The sequence below is a fragment of the Platichthys flesus genome, chromosome 21 (assembly GCF_949316205.1).
Source record: "Platichthys flesus chromosome 21, fPlaFle2.1, whole genome shotgun sequence".
NCBI lineage: Eukaryota > Metazoa > Chordata > Actinopteri > Pleuronectiformes > Pleuronectidae > Platichthys > Platichthys flesus.
Window position 1 is genome coordinate 13,504,299 of NC_084965.1, and position 24,921 is coordinate 13,529,219.

Here is a 24,921-nt window from a genome sequence, read left to right on the forward strand (position 1 = left end):
ACTACAGTAACGATAAAGGAAACGTGTGGTGGAAATATGGAGAGGAACATTTGTCTTTGTGTTGGTTGGAATTTTGCCGCCATCTTCTGGACTAGGGATCAAACTGCTTCTGTGGCACATTCCCGACTAAAGGAGGTATATGAAAGCAAAGTATACACAAAAATACTTGTTTGAAATTAAGACAAAAGACTCAAAGTTACACAGAAAAATTAATGTTTATGGAATGTCATAATGCAGCTGTGTTTTTTAAAATGCATTCAATATTATTGTTATATTTGAGCTAAACCAGTTTTTTTTCTTGTTTTATGAATGTATGACTTCCCTGATTACTTTTAGATTGAGGCTTTTATTCTTTATATTTTTTGCCTTTACTTGATATGGCTTTATTTTTGCAACTGAATTGTATTTTTTGGACACTAATGCAATGAAATTAAAAATAGATAATACATCTCAATGTTGGCTGTTACACAACAACAGTCACCTTGATGATATAACTGTAACTTCCATAACAAGTGTGTAGTGTGTATCTGTAATAAAGTTCAAAGGCAGGACACAAGGACACTATGGATGTTCGTCATCATTTAGTCTAAAAGTCAAACTTGACAAACCCGACTGTAAACTTTGAATCAGTCAATAAACTGTAACACGTCAATGATGTGAAATCCTTTTTTCTTATTTAATCTTTAATTAACAGTCAATATGAAGAGAAATTCATAACTAATAAAGTGACAGTCAATGTGAATGCAAACAGAAACTCACACAGTAAATATGATATGAACAGTAACCGAAACTCTCATGTGTCATCTTTTGTGTTTTATTGTAGCTTTTCAATAATGGAGTTTGTGTGATTACAAAGAGCTGAATTCAGCTTGGGTTCACTTTTCTTCATTTTTCTCGACCCACTCAGTGTAGCCTCCTTCATAATGTCTCGCCCTGAGAAGAAGAAACACATTCACAATCTGAATTAGTTTGTCTGCAATTTAATTCCCAGTTAAACAGCAAATCCAGTTTAATTTAAACTGGTCTTTCATAGGATCCTAGTAACAAAAACGAATTGTATGATACTGCATATTTCATGTTATTTCCATGCATATACACAGTATGCATGTCATGTAGATTAGTAATAAAGCATTCATGAATGATAAAATGTAAAACAAATGTCTGTATGTATTTTTTGCAATTTTAAATAGAGTACTTTATTTCTAGATAAATATACTTACTAATTAATTCATTAATTAGTTTGATTCTACAATGAATTAATGTAATTTGTGCTGCAGGGCTCCTCCACAGACTCTGCTGTTTTACCTGCTAAATCCCAGCTGCCGGCTGATGTCCAGTGCTTTGGCGCTCCTTTTCCCACTTCTGCAATGAAATACGATGTTGTCGTCATCTTTCCCAGGAGCCTTCACTTTAAATTTGTCCTTAAAGCCCTCTAGGGACAGCTTCAGGGATTCTTCCAGGTTTCCCACTGACATGCACACACACGCGCAAAGAACATAGCAGTTAAAAAGGACCCATGGAAAACCGTCGTTATCCTACTTTTGCTCGCGTGTGATCTCTCACGTGGGATGTTGACGGCGCCTGGGATGTGTCCAGCCTGGTGCTCATCAGGACTCTTCACATCGAACAGCTGAATGTCACGGACGCACAACATGGTCTTCAGCTGCAAGTGCGTCACCACTGAAGCTGGAAACAGGACAGACAACAACAAAATCCACCTTTTTTACAAGTTTAAACCGTTTTTTTACTGAAACGTGGAACCACTGCAACTCACCGTCCATTGGTTGAAACCTGGTTATTTCACTTCTGCAGCAGGTGTGAGGGTAAACTGAAGCTTTCACTCAACTCAGCCCCTGACAGACCATTGTTCTCCGTTACAAATCAAAATGCCAGAGTTTACCAGACTCTCCGTTTTTGACAGTCACATGGAAAACTCTGGCTAAAGCGCCTGCTGTCCATTCACTGTGAGGACACTGGCAGAAGATGCTCAACCTGTTGCTTTAATTAGGCAACAGAACATTTTAAAATCAAATATAAAACAATATCTATATATAGTAATATTAGCATATTACAAACTTAAAACAGACACATAGAACTACAGGATCAGTATTGGATAGTTAAAGTTGTTCCTGTTGGACATAGCTGACGGCCTGCACATTTTTTTTTTTTTTTTGCCTTTGTTGAAAGCTTCTCCACATTTCATACTTGCAAAAGTCTGTAAACCTGAACCAAAGGTGGGACTGGACCTGCAGTTCACTCCTGCAACAACCTGGTAGAAACTTCAAGACAGCATCAGGACGACAGGTGCACAGTTCAGACAACAGACAGTCTTTATATCTCAGGAGTGTTGACACTGGAGACGATCACCGGCTCACAGGCTCACGCACACAGGGCTTCAGACCAAATAATGCATTTGTCATCGTCTTCAGCTGGTAAACAGTAAAACTTTAGCAAAAGCATCATTACCTCACAACAACAGAAAACGTTTCACACATTATCGCCATTTTGATCACGGACACAGAACGTTCGTATATGAACTGGGTCTGATGACAAAATATAGATTATAGAATTTAGAACCGCCCTGCGGGGAAAGATAAGGTTGTTTTGAATGTGAATATAATCTGATTCGTGATGTTCTTGTGAAGTGTGCTCAAGGTCACTATTACTCATTCGGTGTGTGTGTGTGTGTGTGGGGGGGGGGGGGGTGTGTGAATAGTACGATAAGTGTGTTATTCCCAGTTTGTTTTCGAATCGAAAGATATCTGTACCTGAAGGGACAATAAAATGCACAAACAACATACAACTCTCCTAAATACAATAAAACGACAAACATACAGACATCAGAAAGAGCAAAAATACACAAAAAAAACGTTCCTCGTAGTTTTGTTCTTTATGTAAACAATATCAAACACATTCCTCAAAGTAGTAATGGATATATTCTTTCCTCGACAGTCTTTATTGAAAGAGTCTTTTTCAGTATTAGTGTCAATCGTTTTTCTGAATGTTCTCCTTATGATCAGAACGCTTTCTCCCTGTCACTTTGTTGAATGTCAAGCAAACACCTCCATCTTGCACTATTTAGAATATTTAAATTGATTTTGACATTATATTGAATCTTCTGACATTGTCCTTTTGACTGGGTCTTTATCTATGAGACCGGGATCGAAACTCTGATCTCCTGGTTAGAGGACAACCCGATCTATGCTGAGCCACAGCTGCCCCTCAAACTTGAAACCGCATTATTTCCCCTATTCTGGTCCATTGCACATTCAGTTGCTGGCACCTGTCAAACACCTGACAGAGAAAAAATCTATATGTTTGCATTTGACGAGTGCTTGCGGATTTCTGAAAGACAATATTGACAAACTGGGAGTTTTGTTTAATAGTTTAAAGCCAGTTTGAGAATCAAGATCCCCAGTTGATTCATGCATTTCAGATAAACGTCAACTGGGAGTCTAGCACTGCAGCAAACTTCTCAAATCACCCTGAAGGCCTGAGCTTGTAGAATCTTTCAACCAAGTTTCTTATAAAAGAAAAAAAAACTACTGTCACTCCGATGATTTAACTCTTTCCACCCACAGAAGCATAGGCAAATATTATTCGATCTGATCGAAGTTTCTAATCCCAAAGTTTGGCAATTTTTTTCATCTTCACAAACCGTTTTCACTTGATGAGTAATATTATATTTTAGCCGGATTTTTGAAGAACCCCAATTCAAGCATTCAGCGCTCTCTTGTTATGTAACTTTACTCTACTTTCACACAACATCTCCCAAGTTCTTAACATGACTTTGTTCGTGGAAAAAAAAAGAATCCTAACACATGTGCTTCCTAATTTCTCATTACTTGTCTCCGTCTAGACTCCATTCCTTTGACCTATTTTGAATAAATAATAAAAAGATAATTGTTTTTCCCCATCAGTGAACAGTCTCTGTGTGAGTTTCCTCCTTTTTTCACCATCATTACACACTTTCATCCCTTTGGCAGCCTCCCAGTCTCCAGAACTGTATTGGTCAGTGAAGACCGCTCTCCCATCGCCCCCCACCACCCGCAGATGAAGGAATATTCCATATAGCTTAACTCATCACTCCCCAGGGGGAGATCTTCCCCATCTGATGGCATAATTCAGCCATTGTGAGCGAATATATTCATTGCAGCCTCATTATCACTGCTGAACTCTCGTCTTACTCTGTGCTCATTAAAAAATATTTTCGCCAGCCCTCGAGATTTGCAGCGATAACCTGCAAAGTTTTCACCCACAGATATCTGTTTGATTTCTGACTGCCTGAATACAGCCACCTTTCAAAGCTGTCACTGCTGGTGCATCACATCCCTGCAGCACATTGTTGAATTACTGAGACTCATCTATCTTTGGTGTCTGGTTCCATGAAAACCATTTATGTTCCCATGGGACTGTGCAGACGGTACTGTTTTCTACATGCCAGCAATTTGAAACCAAATTCTGTGAGTAAAGATGAAGCTTCCATCTTTTGCCTCTGAAGTTATCTGTAGCCAGAGTCAGTGCGGTTAATGAGCAGGGGATGGAGCAGGGGCGGCTCCTTGTACAGGTGACATAGGCGGTTGCCTAGGGTGCAAAATGACGAGAGGGCGGCACAAGAGACTAATTTATCATTTAAAAAGAGAGATTCGCCATCTCGACTGTATTCAGACCGTCTTTTCAAATGGAACCGCGCTGTTTGACTCATTACGGTAAAAACAGCTTTGTAACTTTACTTTCACTATTCGATCTTCAAACACATTTCCCGAGTCTTTAAGTTTGTTTTATTTGTATTCATTTATCACCCAACAATTTGCAGGCACTTTTCAAAAGTCTTGTCTTCCTGAGGATAACGGTGGATATTTTCAAATTACATCAGTCTGACAAAGTAGTTCAGTTTACAGTTTACAAAAAAGAAATATATATATATATATATATATTTAAAAAAATAAAATAAAATAAAAGAAATTTAATATAAAAAAAAAAAAAAAAAAAATGCGCACGCACATCCTGAGCAGAACCGAACTGCGCACATCCTGCCATGAGGAAGAGAGAGGGTGGGATTCGAACCTGGAACCTTCTGTCCTCTTAATCCGACTAGGCCACACCGCCTGCTGATTCACGTGAGGAACTAAGCACAACCAGAAGATGGACAAATTCCCATGTGTGTGGGTCCATGTCCTTTTGATACACACTTCAGAGAAAATATTTTCTACTTTTCTACATATATTTGACAGCCTTACTTAAAAGTTACCTTTATTTTTTGGGATTTTAGATACTGGAAGATTTAACATGCTTTAAAAACCTATTGTTATAGATAACCCAGTAGTTGTCAACCTTGTCCTCTTACGCCTTTCAAGAATCTCAGTCTGCTCTGATGTCCTGAGGCTGCCCCCTGCTGGCTGCTGTTTTCCTCTGCACTCCAGCTGTTGTCCTGAATGAGCTTTGCTAATGAAAGAATACTGCATAGTCACATGCAGTATGCGTTGAAAGCACAGCATCCTGGTTTAAATGTTACTATCAACAAATCTCCTTTGGTACTCTGTGTGCAACAAGCATACTGTGTCAGGGTGTTTTGTAAAATTGAAATTAATTACACTGCATACAGTACAAGCGACACAAAAGTTATGTACTAACGGGAGAAAACTTCCTACAAAGTCGTACACAACACAATATGGATGATGGGTACACAGTTGTAGCGATGGTGGATACTTGTGTATTCAAAACAAACAAGATGTTGAATTAGCTTGGACCCCTAAAGAATGTGTGTATTAAACTATGAAATGGTCTCAATCTCCTTATTCGCCTTCCCTCAATGTTCTTTCTCCCTCTCCCTCTCTCCCTCTCCCTCTCTCAGCAGCAAAATGACAGGCTGGAGGTGGGATCACATCAGATACCATGCAGCGAATCCAGCCAGAGCAGCATCCAAGTCGCAAACAGAACCTGTCCCGTTGGGTGTCGGAGTACGGCCATGGCGAGTTGACCGGCATATGCCTTTCCAGTCGACGCCGCTGGATGCACAAAAAGAGAAGAACAAACCTTAATAACAACAACCTCACAACAGTTCTTCATAGCAGCATGATGCATACAAAGAGAAGTATAAAAACCTACTCATTTTGGCAGCATAGTAGGGACATTTGCTGATGTCACCACCCGTGGCTCTGTGGACAGCAAGCCAGCATCTAAAACATCCTCCTGGATGGCTCCCTGTGTGAACAGTCAGGCGGCGGCTCGCACAGAATTAAATTATCAGGTGCACAATTCAGAAAGCCCCACTAAGTAGAGGAGGAGACAGCCTCTCTGGTAAGTCTGTGAGAAGAGGAGAAGTATCTAAGGGAGAACTTTTGAAACTGAAAGCATTCATGCTAGGTGAATACATTACATCAGGTGTCGTGGTGGACTGCCAATCAACGACATCCTGAAATGATCTGACGGCTGAAATTCAGAACACAGAATTGTGGTTTATACTGGTCGGTGAGCAAAACATCAGCTGCCCTCTTGGAACCGGACCAGAAAAGGTTAGACACCAGGGAATCATGTCACATGTAAAGTACAATGCAATGCCTCTAAGTGCATGAAATCAGGCCGTGACCTGGAGAGCAACTCAGTAATGACATCCATATGGAGGAGCCCCTGATACACAAGCAGTGGCTCAGGAGCCATGTGGGACATCTGAAAAGATGGTGGGGTTGAATGTTGTGCAACCGTCACCCCATCAGGAGAGTATACCAAATTGAGTCCTAAGGCAATCATCAAGTCGAAATGTCGGGAACAAGAAGTGTAGAATTCCTTATCTCGGTCCAAAAAGTTTTACTGTTCAGACCTGTTGCTTCCCGCAAGTATGTTGGCCAAAATGTTCATGTGAATATTTAAGTAGAAACCAAGATATTCCCTCACAGTTCACAGGGTTTGTCTTTCATTTTGATGCTTTGAAACTTTATGATCATATGAAGTCCCACATTGAACAGAAAGCAGAGAGGAGCTTTGAGGTTTCACAGCCAAGACATACAGGATGCAGAATATGGCCGGGACCAAGTACTTCACTAGGGTAATTGTATATTACAAAGACTCTATCTAAAAGTCCTGTCCACACAAGATGATACACGTGACCTTTAAGGACATCTAGGGCGTCCTACAAACCAGGAGAAAATATTCTTAATCTCTTGCAAAAATGAAATTTGAAGCTTTTATAAGCAGAAGGATCTCAAAGCTCTGCAATTCACCCGAAATGATTGTGACTTTCAGCCCTTGTTTTGCATCATCAGGCTTAAGTGTCCTGGTTCACTGTTGTCACTCTTGTGATGGAAATCTGAAAATACAAGAGGCTGGAACACCAAATTAGTCTATGTGTATTTTAATAGGGGCTTTCTGCAGAAAGGATCAACACAGAGATACACAGGGATCTCAGAGTGAAGATGGAGAACAGTCAAATGCAAGGGTCTTATATAGGAGAGCTAAGGCTGTTTGTCCTAACCAGTTCAGACTGGTTCTGTAGGCGCAGTTTGAGACAGGTATTAAAATAAATTTAATTATTTGCATACGTTTCCATTAAGATCTTGGACAGTCAAGGAAGGTCATAAATGTCTTGGACAGGTATGCAAAAAGTTACTCTTCAATAACAAAACAAGTTTCAACCACACTTAGGTATTTTCAACTACACAGTCATGCCAAGTTTCTTTCAGAGTGAATGCTTCAATGAGGTGCCAGCCAATATTACACAACGGCAAGTAATAAAGAGAAAACCAAGAATTAATCTCTCAGCATTAATTTTGGCTGCCTGCTCTGTTCAGCGAAAAACCTGATGTTTTTCCTGAGGTGTTCCAAGATACCAAAAATGTTAAAACAAACAGACACATGTTCATGTGTTTACGTGCTGCAGATCATACAGACTATTTTGAATTAATTTGATTTGTTCTGCGTCTTTCAACGTGTTGCTTTTCTTCTTGTGCTGGTTTATGATTTGTAAAATAGCTGCAGGAATTGAATTTATTGGTTTATTACGAAACAATAAATAATTGCTTGTTCAAAACCATTACTCACCTAACCTACTGTTTGAGGTGAACATTTGTTTCCTCATTTTTAGTTGATTCGATTTTTTGGTTTCAATGCATGTGTGGAAATCACAGGCTTTATGAAAATCATGATCGTAGTGTGTTTCCGGTGCACCTTTTTACATTTAGTTATTGATACACAAGTCAAAAAAAAAAGCTATGTCTAAAACCTACTGTGATATTTTTACTTTATTGGATTACCATTGCAAAGGATTTTTGATACACAACTTGAAAACACATGAGAGCAGATGGATGGAAACATACTTTCTCACTTATAAACATGATGCCAGAACTATCTTCTTTCGTAGGACCAAAAATGTCTAGCTTCGCCCCAAATACTCCTCCATGCATTTGTAAAATGCTTTGAATTGTCTTTTGTCTGTTAACTTGCAATACCTGTTCAGTCTCGGTTGAACACCTGTTTTCTAATGCATATATCTGGGTTTATCAGAGGTGTTGCCTTATCTAGATTTCCATGGAAATGATAAGCAATGATTTACGAATCAAACGCGAGGTTTTAGTCCTGATGGCCCAGAACCTTTTCCAGACGGGAGCCTCTGGAACAGGTGGTGAGCGGGATGGGAAGGATCAGCAATGATCTTGCCTGCTCTCTTACTGGTCCTGGAGTGGAACAGATCTATGAGAGCCGGCAGGTCACAGCCGATGACCTTCTCAGCTGAGTGGATGATCAGCTGCAGTCTGCCCTTGTCCTTGGCAGTGGAGGCAGCGAACCAGACGGTGATGGATGATGTGAGGATGGACTCAATGATGGCTGTGTAGAAGTCAACCATCACTTTCCACGACATGCTGAATTTCCTCAGTTGCCGCAGGAAGAACATCCTTTGCTGGGCCTTCTTGATGATGGAGGTGATGTTCTCCGCCCATCTCAGGTCCTGTGCAATGATCGTCCCCAGGAATCTGAAAGACACAACGGTTTTAACTGGGGAGTTGCACATGGTGAGAGGGATGGTTTGAGCTGGGCTCCTCCTGAAATCTGCTACCATCTCTACAGTTTTTAAAGCGTTCAGCTCCAGGTGGTTCTGGCTGCACCAGGAAACCAGGCTGTTTACTCCCTCTCTGTATGCGGCCTCGTCCCCATTGGAAATTAATCCAATAAGGGTTGTGTCGTCAGCAGACTTCAGAAGTTTTAAAGAGGGATGGCTGGAGGTGCAGCTGTTCGTGTAGAGGGAGAAGAGGAGAGGAGAGAGCACACAACCCTGTGGGGCTCCAGTGCTGATGGTCCGGGTGTCAGAGACAAGCTTCCCCAGCCTCACACGCTGCTTCCTGTCGGTCAGGAAGTTAGTTATCCACCTGCAGATGGGCTCAGGCACGCTCAGCTGTGTCAGCTTACCCCGGAGAAGAGCTGGGGAGATGGGGTTGAATGCGGAGCTGAAGTCCACAAACAGGATCCTGGCGTAGGTGCCAGAGGAGTTGTCAGGCGTGTTGGTTTATCCTAATATGAGAAGATGAGCCGAACTCAGTTTGTTCAATCAAGTATTTATTTAGAAAGCAATGAAAGGTAACAATCAGCAAAGCTATGGGCTACCAACAAGTCGCATCAGAACACGAGACCCATCAGAACGCATCAAACAGCCGGCGCCTGTCTATTTTATAACAGTAGATCTTGGTTCTTCCTCCTCGAAAGTGCGCAGGAGTAGGCCATCCTCTTGGTATTGGACTACGGAAGTGACAAGAAGCCACTCCCAAGGCCTCGACGCAGCTGATGGCATGTGGGCCAATGGTGTTGACAATTGGAGAAAAGATTATTGTGTTCTTGCTATATCAAAACAATATTCAAAACAATTTAACCAAACAACGAAACAGAACTGTAACGCAGACACATTCTAATTTTCAAGATTACACGCTAGGAAGGAAAAGGTTATTTATTAATCATTTGTATAGAAGGCATTATATCTGGCTCAAACTGCTTCTATCTTTATTCATTTAGAGTTGAGTCAGACACACAATATAGATAAAATATTGAAATCCAAACAGAGTCGAGGTGCTGGAGGATGAAGTGGAGTCCCATGTTGACTGCATCGTCTACGGACCTGTTGGCTCTGTAGGCAAACTGCAGCGGGTTGAGGAGGTGGTTGGTTATGGTCTTGAGGTGGTTCAGCACGAGGCGCTCAAAGGTCTTCATCACTACGGAGGTCAGGGCGACTGGTGTGTAGTCATTAAGGCCTGTGATCCTCTGCTCCTTGGGAACGGGGATGATGGTGGATGTTTTAAGGCAGGCGGGTTCAACACATTCAGCCAGGGAGGTGTTGAAGATGTCCATGAATACTGGAGACAGCTGATACGCACTGTGCCTTAAGCCTGAAACATGCTTCTGCGTTTTCACGGGCCCGTAAGCGCAAGAGCCCTTACGGGTCCCTTACGTGCTTATGTATCCCTCCTTACGTGCTGACGGGTGTCGACCCCCTTTTCTAAAATTTAGGGCAAAGCTCCGCAAGCTCACTCAGCCCGCAAGGCTGTGATTGGTCTGCTCTACATCCCTTCTGGAGCTGCATTTCCGGTTTCATGCCCCATAATACCGGCAGAAATCACGGGAGATTTAGAAGAACGAATATGGACCAAATAGAAGAGCACTTGGCAGAAGATATCTGATCACTTGTATAACCTGTCACTGACTGGCGGATTTGTCCGCCAGAAAAAGGCTACGAGGAGCCGCAGTGGCTATGTAAATAAACAATCGACGAAGAAGAAAGAAGGCGTCTAAGGTCGTCTCGACAAAAAGCGTAGTCGCAGAAGCATTGCATAAGCACGTAAGGGACCCGGAAGGGCTCTTGCGCTTACGGGCCCGTGAAAACGCAGAAGCATGTTTCAGGCAGAAGCATGCTTCTGCGACTGCGTCTGCGTCTTTTCACGCCGCTGTGGTGCAAGACTCGTTTTCATTCATGCTTCCCCAACCGTTGCGCGTCTTATAAAGCAATTCCGCGCCAGAACACTAGGCGGAGTAATGCTTTTTGTCGAGACGACCTTAGAGACGCCTTCTTTCTTCTTCGTCGATTGTTTATTTACATAGCCACTGCGGCTCCTCGTAGCCTTTTTCTGGCGGACAAATCCGCCAGTCAGTTACAGGTTATACAAGTGATTGGATACCCCCCCCCCCCGCACAGAAACAAAACAAGAACAAATCAGATTTTTTCAATTATTTTTAATTAATACACGGCTTACAATTTGTTTTTGACATTCTCCTAACATCATGAGCTACACTACTAAGACAGTATATAATTAGATGTAGGGTAAAATTGTTTGATACAGAGCCGGGTTAATGTTAGATTATTTGATTGAACAGCCTGTAGGCACTGATAGGATGCTTTGTCTGGTTTGTGTTTCCTTTAGAAATGCTCGATGCGGTCGTGGTGGCTTTTGCCTTCACGTATGTTAGTAAGCAGACAGTTCCCTCCATCACATGGCAGTTTTTGGGAAACTGCGAGATGAAGATGATCATCTCCTCCCACATGGACCTGCAAGGAAACAAGAGTTAGAGTTTGTGTTCACCCGATGAATGCGAGTTCATCTTCGTTTTGCTCCTCTGAGAAAAACAGTTCCACTAAGTGCACCATCTAGTTGTTGAATGTCTCCCTGTAAACAGCAGCATTGTGTCATCTTCTTCTATAACACTGGCACCTCACTGGATATCAGTAAGTATCAGTAAGTAAACAGCGTTGCAGCCAAATCCAATTCCGCTCCCGAACTTTAATGTATTGGCTTACAGACACTATACATGACACCACAGGAGCAACATGGACGCTTTTATGTTTTCTGTAGTTTTTTTTTTACGTTTGAAGAAGTAGTATCTATTTACTTCAATTGTATTGGATCGTCATAGTGGTGTGTGTATACAGAGTGAATGTTGATTTATGGGTGAACTTCCACTTTAAAGATGATATTTTCTGTGATGTGTGTGTCTTGTCCTCCAGGACTTTTTCTACCTTAATGAAGTACTTGGTCCCGGCCACAACCTGCGTCTTGTAAGTCTCGGCTTTGAACATGTCGTACTTTTTCCGTAACCTTGCTTCAACCTCGGTCCTCACCTACACACCAATAAGTGACAACAAAAACAACAATGACAAGAACAACACAATAAAACACAAACCCTGTCCATGTGTGAATTGATCCCAGAGAAGAGAGAGGAACACTAGTTTCTCTACTCACCATGTCACAGATCAACTGGATTTTTCCATCTGCTTCCAGAACCTCAGAGAGTCCACCTCCCACAGACATCTTCACGTCTCTTGATCGAAGCTTAAATCACGATGAACTCACAAGAAGGGTCTTTTATTCTTCTAGCAGGGGAGTCACCTTTAGTCAGTGATCACATGATGTTATAGAGCGTACCACCCACCTGCAGGGGAGAAGGGTGGGGAGTGACACTGCATGAGGATACAATGTAATATGGTTCTATTTGAAACCATTTAAAGTAACATTCGTAGAAGTAGGTGGAATGTATTCTTGATTTCATTTAATGTAGTGTAATACATATAAATGTTTACTAACCTCAATCAGGTTTTCATGTGTAACTTTTCGTCCGTCCCTGATGGTTTGCAGATTCAGTGACTTTTTTTAAATCACATTTTTACATTTGATGACATCTTTTTATTCTTATATTGATTTAATACAAAATTGTTGCTCTTGTGCAAAGTTGTCTCCTCTTCATTGACTCTTCTTATTTGAATTTGTTGTCATGGCATTTACGTGATGATATCTTCTTATTGCACATTGTGTATCAGATGTAATAATTTCATAACTTAATTTATCATTTTTTTGATATACAAAGTCATTATTTTGAGTAATGGTTTTGAATTGGCAATTATTTATTTATAAAAATTAGAAAATAAATAAATTATTGGTTTGTAAGAAAGACTATAATTGGGGATAGTACATCATTATATTTGATTAGTAAATTATTTATTATCATCTCCATGGATTTAAGATAAGGCAACACCTCTGATACACCCACATTTTGTATTGGAAATTTAATCTTGAGTTGTGAAATAAAGAGTTTCTCGGACCGGAGTTGTCTTTGAGTTTTAATTATAAGCCCTGCACAGTCAGAAAAATTTGCTTCAGAGTGCAGCTACGAATAGTTTAAAAGGAGGGTTTTTGTACATTTTGTTAAACAGGAAACATATCAGAAAGCAGAAAGGTAACGTCTGCCGTCTGGCAGTGGCACTCCCACTATAGCTTAGGCTCCTGCAGCTCCTGTGTTATAGGAAGAAAGCTGAGACGTGCCACAGTGGTGAAAACATAGGGGTTTAAAAAATGTGCAAAATGTGAAGGTGTGTGAAGACTTTCTGGAGCAAGTGTGTGTTCCTGCAGCTATTTTACAAATCATCAACCAGCACAGAAAGAAAAGCCACACATTGAAAGACGCACAACAAATCAAATTTATTATATTATCGCTTAATTATTCAAAAAAGTTAAATTTTGACTGTCAGTATGATCTACAGCAAGTATACAGTATGTTGTTTCATGTTGGAATTGGGTAACACTGTTAAACATACAGAGATGTTGGTGTAATGTGATTTGAACTGATGAGTTTTGTTTGTGCGCCTTTAAAAGAAGTCCATCGGGTCCTCTGTATTCTACTCTTGCTGCATGTTTGTCAGCACAGAGCTGCCTTCTTGACTTGATAATGCCTTAAAAACACAGATGTGAACATGCTCCTCTCCTGCCTAATGGACCTCCAAGGAAGCAATAGTAAGCGCTTTTATTCACCTGGTGAACATGTGTCTGCTTGTTTTTAAATTTCTGATCTCGTGCAACTCCTGATGATAAACACCTGTTTTTTTCGCTGAACAGAGCATACAGCAAAAAGCAATGAGTTTAATTCTTGGTTGTCTCTTTATAACTTGCCATTGTGTTATCTTGGCTGGCACCTCATTGGAGCATAACTCTCAAAAAGAAATTTGAGATGTAGGAAGAAACTTGGCATGAGAGTGTATAGTGGAAAATACTTAAGTGTGGTTGAAACTTGTTTTGTAATTGAGGAGTAACTTTTTGCATCCAAGACATTTATGACCTGAAGTGTTGGTGAACTGTATGACCTTTCTTGACTGTCCAAGAACCTAATGAAAACATTACATTACATTATGCAAAACATTTATTGTGTTTTAATTCCTGTCTCAAACTGCGCATACAGAACAAGTCTGACCTGGTTAGGACAAACAGCCTTTGCTCTCCTATATAAGATCCTTGCATTTGACTGTTTTCCATCTTCGCTCTGAGATCCCTGTGTCTCTCTGTGTTGATCCTTTCTGCAGAAAGCCCCTATTAAAATACACATAGACTTATTTGTTGTTCCAGCCTCTTGTATTTTCAGATTTCCATCACAAGAGCGACAACAGTGTACCAGGACATTTAAGCCCGATGAAGCAAAACTAGGGCTGAAAGTCACATTCATCTTGGGGTTAATTGCAGAGCTCTGAGATCATTCCTTAAAGATCAAGTGTATCATCTTGTGTGGACAGGATTTTTAAATATAATTGTTGTAATATACAATTACACAAATTAAGTACTCAGTCCCGGTCACAGTCTGCACCCTGTATGTCTTGACTGTGAACACCTCAAAGCTCCTCTCTGCTTTCTGTTTAACGTGGGACTTCATTACATTACATTACATTACATTTCAATTAGCTGACGCTTTTATCCAAAGCGACTAACAATAAGTGCATTCAACCCCGAGGGTACAAATCCAGAACAACCTGAATCAAGAAAGTACAATTTCTTAAAAAATAAAGCAAAACTACAAAGTGCTATAAGTAAGTGCCATTTAAGTGCTACTAAATTGTTAGTTTTTTTTTTTATTCAAGGTATAGACAGAAGAGGTATGTTTTTAGTTTTTGGCGGAAGATGTGTTAACTTTTTTCTCTCTGGATGTCGATGGGGAGTTCATTCCACCATTTAGGAGCCAGGACAGCAAACAGTCATCATTTTGATGAGTGTTTAACTCGCAGTGAGGGAGCAACGAGCCGATTGGCCAAAGCAGAGCGGAGTGAACGGACTGGGTGTGACGTTAAACCATGTCCTGGATATAGACTGAACCTGATCTGTTCACAGCATGCTACGCAGTACTAATATTTTGAAGCGGATGCGTCAGCAACTGGTAGACAGTGAAGGGAGCGGAGGAGCGGAGTAGTGTGAGTGAATATAGGTTGGTTAAAAACCAGTCGAGCTGCTGCCTTCTGAATGAGCTGCAAAGGACGGATGGCAGTAGCAGGTAGATCTGCCTGGAGGGAGTTGCAGTTGTCTAGGCGTGAGATGACCAGAGCCTGGACCAGAACCTGCACCACCTTCTGAGTGAGAAGGGGGCGTATTCTCCTGATGTTTTACAGCATGAATGTACAGGAACGTGTTGTTACCTTCATGTTGGATGTGAGGGAGAGTTGGCTGTCGAGTTTCACACCCAGGTTCCTAGAAGACTGAGTGGGTGTTAACATGGAGTTGTCAAAGTTAATAGTCAGGCTGTGGTCGGGAGAGTCTTTCCCTGGAAGAAAAAGTTGTTAATTTTCAGATGGTGTGCGGTCATCCACTGAGAGATGTCATTCAGGCAGGCAGAGATTCGTGCTGCTACTCGTTTTTCAGATCGGGGAAAGGAGAGGATTAGTTGGGTGTCATCAGCATAGCTATGGTAGGAGAAGCCATGTGAGTGAATGGCAGAGCCGAGAGTGTTAGTGTACAGAGAGAAGAGGAGAGGACCCAGGACAGAACCTTGAGGGACCCCAGTAGTGAGAGGACAAGGGTCAGACACAGATCCTCTCCAAGTTATCAGATAAGTGAGGTCATTGAGGACGGGAGAGAACAGGGAGAGAGCAGAGCCTGAGACACCCAGGTCCTGAAGGGAGGAAATAAGGATCTGGTGGTTCAATGTGTCAAATGCAGCAGAGAGGTCTAGAAGAATAAGGACAGAGGAGAGAGAAGCTGCTCTACCAGTGAGAAGCTGCTCAGAGACAGCAAGGAGGGCAGTCTCAGTTGAGTGACCTGCCTTAAAAACCAGACTGGTGAGGGTCAAGAAGGCTATTGTGGTTAAGACAGGAGGAGAGTTGATTAAAGATAACGTGCTCGAGATCATAAAGTTTCAAAAGCATCAAAATGAAAGACAAGCCCTCTGAACTGTGAGGGAATATCTTGTTTTCCACTTACGCTGTCAGAGATCTTCTGGATTTCTCCGTCAGCAGCAGTTTTTGTGGAAAGACGTCCAACAAACATGGTAACACTGCCATGGAGCTCTAAGGAGTCAAGAGATGAACAAGGCATTCTCGTCCCACCACTTTATTGTGGGGATGGGGTTGATGAAAAGAACATTCATGAATTTTTAATGGAAGCCCAAAGTCAGTATGTGAGAAACCTCCAAATAATTACTTGTATATCAAATGTAATGATTTCGTTACTTACTTTGTCATTATTTTCATTTCGAAAGTCTTATTTTAAGTGGCAGCACAGCCAGGGCAGATAAAGCCCTGAGTTGATTGGTGCAGGTGCGCCTGGAGAGCCGGGTCATCACGGGGATGTACAGCACCTGTGGAAAAGGAGAAACGAGAGGGGAGGGGCACTGGAGGCACAGAGGAACTGTGACAGCTTATCAGTATCTGCACAGTTCCATGGTGATCAGGATGAGGCAGCACCTCTGACACGCCCACATGGTTTCATTGGAAAAAAATTTCTTCAACAATGAGACAAATCTTCACATGAACATTTTTGCCAACAGACATGCGGGAAGCAGCAGGTCTGAACAGTGAAACTTTTTGGACTGAGAAGAGGAATTCTACACTCCTTGTTCTCGACATTTGGACTTAATGATTGCCTTAGGACTCAATTCGGTATCCTCTCCTGATGGGGTGACGGTTACACAACATTCAACCCTACCATCTTTTCAGATACTGATACTGATACTCAGTTACTGAGTTGCTCTCCATGTCACGGCCTTTAGTCACTTCTTCTTTTTCCAATTTCATGCCCTTAGAGGCATTGCATCGTACTTTACATGTGACATGATTCCCTGGTGTCTAACCTCTTCTGGTCCGGTTCCAAGAGGGCAGCTGCTGTTTCGCTCACCGACAGGCATAAGCCACAATCGACCAGTGAGGGATCTAGGACTATTTGTCATATCATTTCAGGCTGTCGCTGATTGGCACTCCACAACGACACCTGATGTAACGTATTCACCTAGCATGAATGCTTTCAGTTTTAAAAGTTTTTCGGCCACACGATCATTATATGTGGTTGATGACTATCTCCATTCTCACATCATGTTGTCAAATCCCTCAGATACTTCTCTTCTTCTTACAGACTTACCAGAAACGCTGTGGGCAAAGGACAAATACGATGTGGGCCTCATCAGAAACTGTGACCCAGTCAAAATCAATCTTGCAGATCTTTGGTCATAGAAAGAAAACTGAGCTGTGCAACACTGGTGAAAATAGACGGGTTGAAAATTATATAAATCATTGGATAAATAATCAAAATTACTATCTACAGCAACGAATCGATCTCCTGCCAATACACCAAAAGGGGCATTTGGAGCGCAAAATTGCCCAAAAATTGGTCTCAGGAGGTTTACCAGTTATTGTTAGATGAATGAATCTGGTGGACACATACGATAAATCCAGGATCAGTGAGAAACCCAGTTTTGACAGAAATCCTTAATCCTGACTTGAATCAACCAGCGATGAAATATTCAGAGTGAAATACAACACAAAATACCTCAGGTCTATATTTGGCCATCTGTCCTAATTTAACAACACTGTCTGCAGGCTTTTGTGTGGAATTGGTTTCTGTTAACACCAACAGAGACAGAACAATAAATAATTCTCTGGATTCAAAATACATCCAGACATTTGTCAGGGAGCAGAGATATTATTAATATACGCTGGCATTGATTGCAAGTAATGATGGACGACATGGCAGCTCCCCAAAAATGAAGGGAAGGGAAATTTTCTCGATGTCCTCTGGTGGCTGGTAGCAGTATTTGTCTGGCGGAACCTCCTCAATGCTATTGGATGGAGTAGAGACTAGAGAGCAAATAAAAAATAGTTGGTGTAATAAAACAGTATGTTCGTGAAGGGTAGGTGATATTGATGAAAGTCCGAACGTTCATTTGTCGGAACAAGTTTAATTTAATTAGTCATTTGATAAAAATAAATAATGCAGCGGATCATCATGATTGACAGCTGAGACTGACTCAACTGGCCGAACACGATGCATTGGCAGGGCCTAGATATGATGACTCCATCTCCCAAATCATTAACCGCACTGACTCTGGCTACAGATAACTTCAGAGGCAAAAGATGGAAGCATCATTTAGCTTAATTTGTGTTCTACAAAGAGATCATGGAAACATGACTTCCATCTTTATACACAGTCTTTAGTTTTAAATCGCTGGCATGTCGAAAACAGTACAGTCAGGTAAGTCTGCACAGGCGTGGGGAACATAAATGGTTTTCATGGAACCAGACACCAAAAGAGTTTCAATAATTCAACAATGTGTTGCAGGGATGTGATGCATCAGCAGTGACAGGTTTGAAGATCTTTGATAAGCTTGTAATAATCTTTGTGACATTTAATAAATGTAATGCTTTGAGTAATGCAATTTCAGACAAGTACAAAAAAGTTACAAACCATGTTCTTTATGTCCTGTATGTGTACATGTATTGTGTTCTGTTTAGTGTTTTTTTTTGTCTCCTCCTCCTGGGTGCCTGGAGATGCCTGCAGGGACCTGAAGGGGGAGCTCTCGGGCAGGACGCATCATTGAAGTGGCACAGAGGAAGAAGCATCATGGCGGATCATCTCACCTGGTTCCAATAACGAAAATCACCACACCTGGTCCCCATCTACAATCAACCCTTCCCCTTTAAATAGTCCTTTGTTTTTGTTTTTTGTTAGCTGGAGAGGAGGGTTTTTTGTAGGGAGCTGTGTCAGAGCGCTGTGGGTTTGTGTTTGGTTTAGCTTAAACATTTACTGGTGCATTGATTAACTTTTTCCTCTATCATTTGAGGTGTCAGCAGCCTACTTTTGTCTTTGTGAATGTTTGTTTGTTGTGCGCACTGGGACAACAAGGACAGGTAAGATACTCCGGGGTCTACATATAACACACATGCAGGTTTACTTCTTGTTATTACCCCAGGTTAGAGTGAGCACCACCCGCTGTACTTTTGGGTGCTACGCACCTGTAAAGGGGGGCTAGGTTTTTTTTGTGTTCTTTTCTTTGGTGCCACTGAGAGTCCTTGTTGATCCCTATGTTGCTTTGTTTAAATACTTTCTTTGCCTTTTATGGTGTAATGGTTTATGTGTGATTGCACCCTCACTTCTGCATACCCTCACTTCTGCATAACTGTCGCATTTATGCTATGCCCCACTTCGAGCCAACAGGGGGCGAAACAGTGACATTTAATGTAAGACAAGTACAAAAAAAGTAGCTTCATTCAGCTGATGCGTACTTTGTGAAGAAATGTAAGCGATGTGATGCAAGTAGCTCTCGGCCCGTTTAAAATGTTCAAAGTTGCTCAGAGATGAAGAAAGGTTGGAGACCCCTGTTCTAGAAGAAGCGGATCGATCCTCTGCCTTCTCTTGCTGCATGTCCGTCAGGATAAAGCTGCCTTCTTGACTTGATAAAAGTTAATGTAAAGAACTTCAGGTGTTGGGCAGTAGTCTCTCTGTCTCTCTCTTTCACTCTCGCACCCACACACATCTCAAAAACTCTTCCCATTTCAGCCCACTCATCAACTTATGAATACTGAAAAACACCAAGAGCTCTAAGACCCACTCTGCCAGTGTCTCCAGAGACAGTTCACCTTCTGTTCTGCTGACTGGAAATCAAGCAAGAATGAACCAGATTATCCTGGAGAAATAAACCCTAATTATATTTCATTCATAACTTGTTAATAAATACTTTAATTACATGAACTAATTAATAACAAGTGTTCTCTGAGAGCCCCTGTTTGTGCTGGGACCTTGGCATCAATCCTAATCCCCCCCCCCCGCACAGAAACAAGAACAAATCAGATTTTCAATTATTTTTAATTAATACACTGCTTACAATTTGTTTTTGACATTCTCCTAACATGAGCTACACTACTAAGACAGTATATAATTAGATGTAGGGTAAAATTGTTTGATAAAGAGCCGGGTTAATGTGAGATTAGTTGATTGAACAGCCTGTAAGCACTGATAGGATGCTTTGTTTGGTTTGTGGTCCCTTTAGAAAGGCACAAGGGGGTCATCAAGTCTTTTGTTTTCCTGTATGCCAGTCAGCTGAAGGGTTCCTCCATCACATGGCAGTTTTTGGTAAACGATGAGATGATCATATCCATCTTCTCCCACATGGACATGCAAGGAAACATGAGTTAGAGTTTGTGTTCAGCAGATCAATGCGAGTTCATCTTCGTTTTGCCCTCTGACAAAAACACCTGGTTCCACTAAGTGAACTATCAAGTTGTTAAATGTCTCCCTGTAAACAGCAGCCTGCTGCATTTGAAATTGATGCTTCATGAGTCAGACAGTATGTTTACATCCATCTGCTCTCAAAAAATCCTTTGAACTTCAAACCCAATAAAGTAATATCACAGTAGTTTTGGGGCTTAACCAAAGAGGAAGTTTGTGTATCAATAAAAAAAATGAAACAAAGTGCAATGGAAACACACTTGGGGAGAATTGATCATGATTTTCATAAAGCCTGTGATTTTCATACACGCATTGAAACCAAATCATCAAATCACCTCAAAATGAGGAAACTAAGATCCTCAAATGAAGACATGAAAAAAGAATAAAGCATACATCCACATTTCCCACGTCATTTATGGAGGTTTGTCATTTTAAATATTGTTCTTTTGATATGAAAACGACAACTGTTGCACTTGCTGTTCTCTCTGAGTTTCTCCTCACTGGAGGTTTGATTGGTCCTCTATTATCGAAATATCATTGTGTTATCTTCTTCTTTATCTTTTCGCTCGCTGTGTAATAAGATGGCCGAACTGCGACAAATAGACTTTTCCCTTTCTTCTGTCTTGTGTTTTAGAGAATCGTGGCTGACCGAAGCCACACCGGACTCTGCTGCACAGCTGACCGGCTTTCAGCTGTTAACCATCTTATTACACAGCGAGCGAAAATTGGAGAGGAGAATGCTCGGGAGAGGTGAGCGTAATTCTCTCTCCCTGAAGCGCACCAGAGCCCCCGGAGCGCTTTCCTCTCCGTCTCCGCTTCAGTCTCGCTGTGTGTCCGAGGAACACCGCACCTTTAATCAGTAAATCCACTAAATCCACGGAGGAGGCGAGAAAGTTGGGACATAAATCAGGTGGTGTTGTGTCCCTGATGTTAAGAAGCTCGTCCATCGTGAAAGCCGAGTTGGGTCGCAATTAACAGAATTAAATTCTAAAAACTAACACAGAAGTGCGCACCAACACACCGTGGCAGCCAGTCGCAGCGCCATCTTTTAGTAACGCCTTCTTTAATAAATAATTGTTAGTTCAAAAGCATTACTCAAAATAATGACCTTGTAGATTAAAATAATGACAAAGTAAGTTGCGTACCATCCACCCCTCTCCCCTGCAGGTGCTTGTGATCACTTACTAATGGTGACTTCCTCGTTAAAAAGAATACAATGCGCATTACATGTGTTTATCGTGATTTTAGCTGCAATCAAAAGTTAAAGATAAAGTTAAAGATAAGGTTAAAGTTGAAGTTAAAGAAAACTACAGAAAACATAAGTCTCCATGTTGCTCCTGTGGTGTCATGTACACAGTCAGTGAACCTATTGGCGAGCTACAGAAAGCAGGCTTGTGAGCGACGTGTTGGAGACCCCTGTTCTAGAACCACAAACAGAACTCATCAGTTCATATCACATTACACTAGCGGCTCGTTATGTCAACAATGTTACCCAATTCCAACATGAAACAACATGTATACGTGCTGGAGATCATACTGACAGTCAAAATTGAACTATTTTTAATTTATAAACGAGTAGGAACAGCTGCAGGAACACACACCTGCTCCAGAAAGTGTTCACACACCTTCAGGTTTTGCAAATTTTTCCACCCCTTTATTTTCACCAATGTGACACGTGTCAGTTGTTTTCCGATAACAAAAGACCTGCAGGAACAGACGCTATAGTGGGAGTACTTGGATCCTTTAGTTCCTCAAAGTAAAACAAGATACGAATGTGAGTTTTGTCCTCCCAAACATGTCATCTGAGGTAAATCGGAGGATCTAGGGGAAGCCCTGCTGCTCAACACCCAGATGGTTTCTGGAGAGCATTACAAAATGACTATGATTAGTGATTTCTTAAGGTTGAACTTCCCTTTTTTCAATGAACACATGTGGGTGTATCAGGTGTTGCCTCATCTTGATTTCCATGGAAATGATAAGCAATGATTTACTTAACAAATATATGATGTAGTATTTCCAGATAATGACCTGTTACAAACAACTTTTTGGTTATTTCTTTAAGAGATAATTGTAATCTCAAAAGCATTATTCAAAATAATGACCTTGTAGATTAAAATAATGACAAAATAAGTTGCGTACTATCCATCCCTCTCCCCTGCCGGTGGATGGTACGCTCCAAAACATCATGTGATCACAAACTAAAGGTGACTTCCTTGTTAAAAAGAATAAAAGACGCTTCTTGTGTCTTTATCGTGATTTTAGCTGCGATCAAGAGTCGTGAAGATGATGTGCGGTGGATATTCCGAGGTTGTCAAAGCAGATGCAGAAATCCAGAAGATCTGACGCTGTGAGTAGAGAAACCATTGTTCCTCTCTGTTCTCTATGATCTATTCACATATGAAAAGGGTTTGTGTTTCATTGTGTTTTTGTTGTTGTTGTCACTTCTTGGTGTAGATGAAGCACGAGGTTGAAGTAATGACAGGGAAGAACTACGTCGTCTTCACAGCCAAGTTGTACAAGACGCAGGTTGTGGCCGGGACCAACTACTTGATTAAGGTAGAAGAAGAACAAGCTCTGGAGGATGAGACACACACATCATAGAAAATATAATCTTTAAAGGGGAAGTTCACCCAAAAATGAACATTCACTCTTTGTACACTTACAACTATGATGATCCAATACAATTGAATTATTCAGTGACTACTTTTTCCAATGCTAAAGAAAACTACAGAAAACACAAAAGTCTCCATGCTGCTCCTGTGGTGTCATGTATAGTGTCCATAAGGCAAGACATTCAAGTTCGGGAGAGGAATTGGATTTGGCTTCAACACTGTTTACTTACTGATACTTGTGTGTATTAAGTGTTGAGATCATCAAGATAAAGGTTTAATGCTCCACTGAGGTGCCATTGTTATAGAAGAAGATAACACAATGATATTTCGATAATAGAGGACCAATCAAACCTCCAGTGAGGAGAAACTCAGAGAGAACAGCAAGTGCAACAGTTGTCGTTTTCATATCAAAAGAACAATACTTAAAACGACAAACCTCCATAAATGACGTGGGAAATGTGGATGTATCCTTTATTCTTTTTTCATGTCTTCATTTGAGGATCTTAGTTTCCTCATTTTGAGGTGATTTGATGATTTGGTTTCAATGCGTGTATGAAAATCACAGGCTTTATGAAAATCATGATCAATTCTCCCCAAGTGTGTTTCCATTCACTTTGTTTCATTTTTTTTATTGATACACAAACTTCCTCTTTGGTTAAGCCCCAAAACTACTGTGATATTACTTTATTGGGTTTGAAGTTCAAAGGATTTTTTGAGAGCAGATGGATGTAAACATACTGTCTGACTCATGAAGCATCAATTTCAAATGCAGCAGGCTGCTGTTTACAGGGAGACATTTAACAACTTGATAGTTCACTTAGTGGAACCAGGTGTTTTTGTCAGAGGGCAAAACGAAGATGAACTCGCATTGATCTGCTGAACACAAACTCTAACTCTTGTTTCCTTGCAGGTCCATGTGGGAGAAGATGGATATGATCATCTCATCGTTTACCAAAAACTGCCATGTGATGGAGGAACCCTTCAGCTGACTGGCATACAGGAAAACAAAAGACTCGATGACCCCCTTGTGCCTTTCTAAAGGGACCACAAACCAAACAAAGCATCCTATCAGTGCTTACAGGCTGTTCAATCAACTAATCTCATATTAACCCGGCTCTTTATCAAACAATTTTACCCTACATCTAATTATATACTGTCTTAGTAGTGTAGCTCATGTTAGGAGAATGTCAAAAACAAATTGTAAGCCGTGTATTAATTACAAATAATTGAACAAATCTGATTTGTTCTTGTTTCTGTGTGGGGGGGGGGATAGGATTGATGCCAAGGTCCCAGAGAACACTTGTTATTAATTAGTTCATGTAATTAAAGTATTTATTGACAAATTATGAATGAAATATAATCAGGGTTTATTTCTCCAGGATAATCTGGTTCATTCTTGCTTGATTTCCAGTCAGCAGAACAGAAGGTGAACTGTCTCTGGAGACACTGGCAGAGTGGGTCTTAGAGCTCTTGGTGTTTTTCAGTATTCATAAGTTGATGAGTGGTCTGAAATGGGAAGAGTTTTTGAGATGTGTGTGAGAGAGCGAGAGAGAAAGAGAGAGAGAAAGAGAGAGACAGAGACACTACTGCCCAACACCTGAAGTTCTTTACATTAACTTTTATCAAGTCAAGAAGGCAGCTTTATCCTGACGGACATGCAGCAAGAGAAGGCAGAGGATCGATCCACTTCTTCTAGAACAGGGGTCTCCAACCTTTCTTCATCTCTGAGCAACTTTGAACATTTTAAACGGGCCGAGAGCTACTTGCATCACATCGCTTACATTTCTTCACAAAGTACGCATCAGCTGAATGAAGCTACTTTTTTGTACTAGTCTGAAATTGCAATACTCAAAGCATTACATTTATTAAATGTC

The 24,921-nt window shown here is 41.1% G+C and overlaps 3 protein-coding genes and 1 long non-coding RNA gene across 5 annotated transcripts; 1 reads left to right on the forward strand and 3 right to left on the reverse strand.

The window, feature by feature from the left end:
* Positions 1 to 798: 798 nt before the first annotated feature.
* si:ch211-161h7.8 (thiosulfate:glutathione sulfurtransferase) lies at positions 799 to 2,307 on the reverse strand. 2 transcript variants are annotated; one of them, XM_062379827.1, is made up of 5 exons: positions 2,206 to 2,307; positions 1,775 to 1,853; positions 1,564 to 1,686; positions 1,306 to 1,468; positions 799 to 933 (listed from the first exon to the last, which is right to left on the reverse strand). In XM_062379827.1, the coding sequence occupies exons 2-5, from the start codon at positions 1,779 to 1,781 to the stop codon at positions 876 to 878; spliced, it is 351 nt and encodes a 116-aa protein (XP_062235811.1). In that variant the 5' UTR covers positions 1,782 to 1,853; positions 2,206 to 2,307; the 3' UTR covers positions 799 to 875. The 2 variants fall into 2 exon arrangements, with proteins under 2 accessions (XP_062235811.1, XP_062235813.1); XM_062379829.1 differs by lacking the exon at positions 1,775 to 1,853 and having other exon boundaries at positions 2,206 to 2,296.
* Positions 2,308 to 11,210: 8,903 nt separating this feature from the next.
* LOC133932830 (cystatin-B-like) lies at positions 11,211 to 12,319 on the reverse strand. The gene is made up of 3 exons (XM_062379694.1): positions 12,213 to 12,319; positions 11,990 to 12,091; positions 11,211 to 11,521 (listed from the first exon to the last, which is right to left on the reverse strand). The coding sequence occupies exons 1-3, from the start codon at positions 12,279 to 12,281 to the stop codon at positions 11,393 to 11,395; spliced, it is 300 nt and encodes a 99-aa protein (XP_062235678.1). The 5' UTR covers positions 12,282 to 12,319; the 3' UTR covers positions 11,211 to 11,392.
* A 2,890-nt stretch (positions 12,320 to 15,209) lies between these two features.
* On the forward strand, positions 15,210 to 24,363 carry LOC133932866 (cystatin-B-like). The gene is made up of 4 exons (XM_062379743.1): positions 15,210 to 19,117; positions 22,698 to 22,782; positions 22,890 to 22,991; positions 23,958 to 24,363. The coding sequence occupies exons 2-4, from the start codon at positions 22,756 to 22,758 to the stop codon at positions 24,084 to 24,086; spliced, it is 258 nt and encodes an 85-aa protein (XP_062235727.1). The 5' UTR covers positions 15,210 to 19,117; positions 22,698 to 22,755; the 3' UTR covers positions 24,087 to 24,363.
* Positions 20,057 to 21,479, reverse strand: LOC133932898 (uncharacterized). The gene is made up of 2 exons (XR_009911997.1): positions 21,286 to 21,479; positions 20,057 to 20,365 (listed from the first exon to the last, which is right to left on the reverse strand). It is a non-coding gene; the product is annotated as an uncharacterized LOC133932898 (long non-coding RNA).
* Positions 24,364 to 24,921: the final 558 nt, after the last annotated feature.

Excerpts from the sequence above, each read along its gene's own strand:
- LOC133932830 (XM_062379694.1), bottom strand. The coding sequence starts at position 12,281 with ATGTCTGTGGGAGGTGGACTCTCTGAGGTTCTGGAAGCAGATGGAAAA. Across the intron at positions 12,092-12,212 it reads TCCAGTTGATCTGTGACATG|GTGAGGACCGAGGTTGAAGC; the intron begins GTGAGTAGAGAA and ends ATTGGTGTGTAG. Across the intron at positions 11,522-11,989 it reads GGACCAAGTACTTCATTAAG|GTCCATGTGGGAGGAGATGA; the intron begins GTAGAAAAAGTC and ends GTTTCCTTGCAG.
- si:ch211-161h7.8 (XM_062379827.1), bottom strand. Across the intron at positions 1,469-1,563 it reads AGGCGCCGTCAACATCCCAC|TGGGAAACCTGGAAGAATCC; the intron begins GTGAGAGATCAC and ends TGTGCATGTCAG. Across the intron at positions 934-1,305 it reads CGGCAGCTGGGATTTAGCAG|GGCGAGACATTATGAAGGAG; the intron begins GTAAAACAGCAG and ends TCTTCTTCTCAG.
- LOC133932866 (XM_062379743.1), top strand. The coding sequence starts at position 22,756 with ATGCAGAAATCCAGAAGATCTGACGCT. Across the intron at positions 22,783-22,889 it reads AATCCAGAAGATCTGACGCT|ATGAAGCACGAGGTTGAAGT; the intron begins GTGAGTAGAGAA and ends TTCTTGGTGTAG. Across the intron at positions 22,992-23,957 it reads GGACCAACTACTTGATTAAG|GTCCATGTGGGAGAAGATGG; the intron begins GTAGAAGAAGAA and ends GTTTCCTTGCAG.